Genomic DNA, 6,333 nt, shown 5'->3' with positions numbered 1-6,333 from the left:
GGCACCGTTTCTGCGGGGGAAGCACCGGCACCACCGGACAGGATCACGCCGAGCCCAAGACACCCCTGCTGTCAGGGCCGAGCCGCGGCCTCGCTAACGGGCCCCGCGGACCAGCCCACCGCTACCAACAGCCGCTACCACCTTCCCTTGGCCCCACTCACCAGCCGCGGCCCGGCCGGTTCCTGAAGCCGGTGCGTGCTCCGCTGCCGGTGCTGCAACGCCCCGGAAGCGCTTCCTCCCGCCCCTTCCGGAAGCGGCCCCGGAAGTGGCTCAGTACCGCCCCCCCGATCCCGTTACCGCGAAGGGAAATGAGAGGCGGCGGAAGACAGAGTTAGCAGCACGTTTATTAGAAGACTTGGCACTGCTACAGCGGGTGCCGCCGGGGAACACCGCACCGGCACCGGGGCGCGCCTCGCCAAACGTCCGGTAGAGGTAGCAACGTATCGGCCCAGAGCGCTCCGGGCCGCTGCCCCCGTAAGGCATTCTGGAGAGCAGTCGCCCGGGGCTCCTCCTCACCCGCCCGCCGAGCAGCGGGTTTTCTCCCGGCCACCGGCCCGGCCCCGGAGGGGGCATGCGATCCGACAGCCGCTGGCCCGCCTGCTTTGGTAATAACACGTAGTGTAAGACTTCTGCCCAGTCATTGAAGAGGTAGCTAATGCTCAGAGTCCATCGATTATACAATCTCAAGGAAAAACGTCCGTTCTGCCTTCTCACCGAGTCAGGAGGGGCGAATACTTTACTTTTTTTTTTTTTTTTTAAATCAAGGTGTAACACGACTTTACAATTCTCAACAGTTTCAGTTTGTATCATATTTTGATTCTCCCTCCTCCTCTTTACTCCTCCCAATGACTCCAGAACCAAAATCAGCCCCACACAATTATTTTATGTTACTTCAACAAAAGTTCAGTGGCAGCTATCTAAGTTTTGCCAAAAAGCTAGGGGAGGAAATGACTGACACTTCAAATTTATCAGTTACTAACTTGCAAAACATGTCTTCTAAAACAAAAATAAATTAAGCACTCATCCCTGATCTCTACAGGAGGCTGTGCAGCTGCACTGCATGCTGCAGAAGCACTTGCTACACAAGCTGCCACCACTGAGAAGTGGTGAGCCTAAACCTCAGGTAAACCTAAGAGTTCTAAGATTTTCTTCTATATAAAATAAATAAATAAAATGCCAACATTAAAAAAAGTCCTAATATATTCAAGGAGTTATTAAAATATTTTTGTAACAGACTTCAGTTATTTTGAGGATATGCAGGAAGTTGTACAGCACATTAAGTCGTGAGACTATCCACTTACCAGCAAATAGTATTCTACACATTAACACACAGATTATGATAACTCCATAGTCCTCATCTGAATATGCAGCATCAGTAGCAACAACCAATGGATCTAGTCTCTCACTAATAGGAACACTGCAATGAAGACAACATTTTACATACATGGACAATTAAGTTCATCTTACGCTATAATCGAGCTGCCTCTGTATATTCCATTTATAATAATTCTCACACCATTTAAATTTGTAATTCAGAGAAGCATTAGCCAGATTTTTCTTTTCTAATACTTCTTCTATACTCTTCACTTGTCTGTTCCATATAGGAGCAAATCTTAGATGAGCTTTACCACCAGCACACTGCATGGTGTCATCAGCATTATCACACTCTTAGATCTCCTCTGGAGTCACTCAGCTGTCTCCTGCATACAGCTTTTGGTCTGCACCCTTTTGTCAGGCCAAAAGCACAAGCATTAGTAAGAAGTCACTTGTCATCCAACAGACGTGTCCATTCTCACTGAAGAAGCAGTCTTCTGCATTTCTGCTTTTTCTATTTATTTCTGCCATGGTCTCACCAAATGACCACAAGCAGCCTTATAAATGAAGGGCAGTCTCAGCCATCTCAGAGGTTGACATCACCACATCAAAGGGTGGATTATAAACCTATATATCTTGACCAAATACTTTTTTTTCTTAGGAAGCCCCTTGTCTTTTCATACCAGCTCCAGGTCACCAACAGCTACTTCCACAAGCTGTGTTCTTACAGTAATAATTCCACACCAAAAACCCACTTCCCAGATAAACAAAGCTTTCACTACTGTCCATTTTGCTGCCACTTTTCCTATAATTTGCACAGCTTTATTCCTTTCTCTAGCAGAAGACTATTTTCTTTACCGTGTCCATATTCACATCTGGTTAGAGCACTCACTAGTCCCTTTCAGCATGCTGACCTGGCTCTACAAGCTCTTATTCTCCATGTCTATCTTCCTTTTTGACATTAGCACTATAACCTATTTCCATATAGTGAATAATACATTATCAAAATGTTTGAACAATGCAGAAGATCGTGTCTGAAGACAAATGCAAGTGTCAGATGCAACTTTCATGATCGGTTTTAGCTCAAAACAATTCTGAAAGCATGTGGCTTTATGAGGAAAAACACCACTTCTTGCCCCCATAGAAACCTATCTTCTGCTCCAGGAACCTGAACAATAATTTTTAAAAGTTCCAAATAATTAAGAGTTTAGGCCTAAATATATCTGCTACAACTTGAAAGGTGTAATGCCCTGATTCCACTTCCATTGTTTACTTCATAGCTGTCCATGTAATAGTTCATGTAACAGTCAAGTACAGCAGTTTAAGAACTCAGTTCCAAAACCCAATTGATTCACAGAATCACCTTGCTTTTCTACTCAAAAGTATGTGGATTTCTGAACATGTCTTGCAACATTAACACTTTTTTTTTTCCTGTCATCCATCAGTGTAATGTCTGTGGAAGGAAATCCTGGCTTCTCCACACACAGATCTGAACATCAATACCAACTTTTGCTAATCACATATGAAATGTTTTTTTGCTCTAGCACACCTTTGGTCATACCTGTTAAGTAAGCATTTTTAACCACACAATTAGCAGCCTTTCACCCATACCCCTCATTCAAACACACAAAGTACTACTTTTAGGTAGGAAGCATAATCTCAGCCTCATGGCAAACCTTGTGGAAAAGAGCTGCATCGGAAGAAATACTTATTCCAAATACAAACAGCAGTTCTCTAGAGAGGATCAGCCATTTAAGTATTGGTCTATGCTACACTTCAACATAATTAGAGTGCTGTTCTACTGGGAATGGTGTTCCTCAGATAAATTAGGGGATGCGGATAATTCCACGGCACTTTGAGAATCAATATGGTATAATCCCAGAATCCCAGTTAACTTGCCATTCCCGCTACATTTGATGTTTAAGGCGGTATATAAGAGGTATTGCTGAGTACAGTCAATAGCTGATACATTAATCTACAGAAATTGTGCTACCTATACCTCATCCTAGACTCTCTAAAACACTAACGGTCATAAATTATGCAGGTCACTTAAAAGTATTTCTTCAATGTCCAAGAAATAAAAAAACTTTGTTGTTAATATTCTCTAGCAGGCATTTGTTTCTTTTTTTCAAATTAGCTGATGTGTGGCCCTTATTAGATATCTACAAGAACTACGAAGGTGAAAAAAAAAAGAAAAAACCCACAAAGCATGGAATTGTTATACAGCTTTTAAAACAGATTCTTTTCACAGTGTCAGAAAGCAGTATTTCTCCACTCCAGCTTTGCTCTAAAACCAGCAACTGTGGTGGCTTGTGTGTTGCTAAATGTATGGAAGATGGATGATAATTTTTTAGTTTTTTGTTTAGCTTGTCTCAGTACATAGGTTGGTTAAGTGCCCTTTAAAAATCCTAGGTATGACAGCATAAGAAATAGGTCATACTTGCACTCCAGGCACCGACCTCTCACATTCCAGAGATGCAATTTATTCTCATTTTGAACAGTCTATGCAATGACCCTGCCAAATCTTATCTTTTTGTAATGCATGTCAAGGTTAAAAACCCTGAGAGCTTTTAAGATAGCAGTTGATTGGCAGAAGAAGTTTTTTTGAAACGTTTAGAAAGAGCAAAAAAGTGACACAAAAATACTTCATTTCAACTGTAGAGGTCTAGGGGTAAGATCAGAGAAAGGTAACTTCAAGAGGTAAGTTAAATTTAACTACATGGAGTGCTTTCAGTTATCCAGTGCTTAAAAAAAAAAATAATCGGGTTAACTCTCAGACTTGTCCTCTGTGCTCTTTCCTCCATCTGCCCAGACAGACATGCCTCTAACTATACAGCAGATGGTTTACTTGCAGCCTACACAACAGTCTTTCAAAAGGTGTTAATCTTGAGTCTCCTAATGAGAGAAAAACTAAACCATTAACCCCATAATCCACAGTAGAGACACAGACAGAAACCTGAAGGAAGATCACTATTCACAGAAAATATCGAGTAAGACTAACAATGGTGGCTGAAGACCTGCCAGGGCTTGCAATCTAACCTGCCATCCATCCATAGCCTTTCAGAACATACCACTAGTTTAGGTTAAGAGTCCAGCCAAACCTTTTGCTCCTCTCAGTCACAATCCCTACAAAGGGCTGGTTTTAATTGCTTAATTGACGCAAGTACTATCATTTCTTAAACTGAGCACAGCCTGAGGCAGCTTCCCTGCATCCAGTACCTGGCTTGCATCAGTTTGCTGACAGACCTTACTGTCTGTAGCAGCGCTACATGTGAATGAATCAAAGTCTACTGTTATGTCTTGAACGTTTCTTTCATTGGCATTGTCAAAGCTATTTTTACCATGTAGCTGTTTAAGATGTTTCCTCAGAACGGGTTTATGCGCAAAAACCATGTCACAGTAGTTACACTTATGGGGCTTGTCCCCACTGTGCAGGTTGAGATGGTCCTGTAAGGAGCATTTCTGAGAGAATGTTTTCCCGCAGATCTTACATTGGAACGGTTTGATGCCTGCATGCACTCTCATGTGCCGGTGCAGATTGCCTTTCTGAGTGAACGTCTTGCCACAGAGAAGACACATAAATAGTTTATGCATCTTTAAGTGATTAGCATAGTTTTCCAGATGCCGAAATACTCTTGTGCACTTTGGACACTGATGGTGCCACTGGAGGCCTTTGTCTATACCTCGGTTGTTAGGCCCAAACGTATCTTTAGAGGCTAGAATGATGTTGTCACTGCCAGCGTATGAAAGGGCATAGTTGTGGAGGTGGTTTTGCTCTACTTCGCTTGCTCTGTTTTCAACAGTGGAGTTGATAAGAAAGTGTTGAGGCTCTGAGGAATGCAGTGCAGTTTGTTCAGAAGAAATAAACTGGTTCTGATCCTTCTTGTTCCTAACCTCTGTTACCTCCCCAATGGACTCCACCTTGATGATCTGAATGTCACTATCCTCCATGTCCATACTGTCTTCTGAAGGTTGAATACAAGGTGAATCTTGCTGCAGAGAGTCGTCATCTCCTTGATGCTCCTTCAGGTCAGAGGAGTCACTTTGCTGCTCACACTCCTTGCTCTCCAGTGGTTGTTTCGGTTTTATAAACTTCCAGAGAGCCTGCGTACAGCGCTCAACAATGTGGCTCATCTGCAGAAAGCTTGCGGCGGTCAAGTAGTTCACCAGTTCCATTTCAGGGAACTCCAGGATGCCGCTGTAACAGGACAGAAGCAGCTGCCTCCCCACTTCTGAACTCTGCAGTATGGAGATTTTCACATCCCTGGAGTCATTTAGTAAGAACTGATCTCTTAAAAAAGGAGAGCCAGCAGCAAAAACAATTTTATGCCCGTGAACTTCAACATCATCTATATGGACCACGACATCGCAAAATTTATTTTCTTCCCTCAGCTTGTTCATTTTCTGTAACATCGAATCCCCATAATTGTCAAATTTGAAGTGAAGAATGTCTGATCTTTCTGACATTTTGGCACACCTAAGGAAAAGTAGCAAGAAAAAAAGACAAGTGAGAATGCTTTCGTTTTCTAAAATGCAAGTTATAAGGGTCTAAAGTCAGAATATAAAGTGTGTGTTTAATCAGATGTTTTATCCTAAATACTACAGTCTGTTACAAGATAAAAGTAAAAATCATTGAGTTTGCAGCTTAATATTAAAATGTGAATATAAAGTAGAAGTGATATGATAGAAATTCTCCTGAAGAAGTATCCTAAAGAGTTAAGAGGTTTTCCACACTACTTGTCTGGAATTTAAAGAGAAACCATGGAAACATTTTTATCAGCCATAGGTTAAGCCTTGATTCCACATTAAAACTCCTCAGTTTTGTCCTTACCAAGTTAAAATAATGTTCCTTTAGCTTTTGATTCCTGCTTTAATGTCTAGAGAGCTTTTACAACAAATGAATTCAAAGTGAGACAGAACTTGGAACCTGCCAGACATACAAGCATTCCTCTTAACTTCCTATGTCTACCACATTTGCTCATAAGAGTTACAGTCCAAGAACAATGGCCACTTCCTCTA

General features: G+C 42.1%; 1 protein-coding gene across 1 annotated transcript; it reads right to left on the bottom strand.

Annotated features, from left to right (window-relative positions):
- Nucleotides 1-4,242: 4,242 nt before the first annotated feature.
- Nucleotides 4,243-5,781, bottom strand: ZBTB26 (zinc finger and BTB domain containing 26). The gene has a single exon (XM_054393467.1). The coding sequence runs from the start codon at nt 5,779-5,781 to the stop codon at nt 4,465-4,467; it is 1,317 nt and encodes a 438-aa protein (XP_054249442.1). The 3' UTR covers nt 4,243-4,464.
- Nucleotides 5,782-6,333: the final 552 nt, after the last annotated feature.

This window comes from Indicator indicator, chromosome 28, assembly GCF_027791375.1.
Source record: "Indicator indicator isolate 239-I01 chromosome 28, UM_Iind_1.1, whole genome shotgun sequence".
In the NCBI taxonomy this organism is placed as follows: Eukaryota; Metazoa; Chordata; class Aves; order Piciformes; family Indicatoridae; genus Indicator; species Indicator indicator.
The sequence above is the reverse complement of the archived record's forward strand: the minus strand, read 5'-3'. Positions and strand labels throughout refer to the sequence as shown.

Excerpts from the sequence above, each read along its gene's own strand:
- ZBTB26 (XM_054393467.1), bottom strand. The coding sequence starts at position 5,781 with ATGTCAGAAAGATCAGACATTCTTCACTTCAAATTTGACAATTATGGG.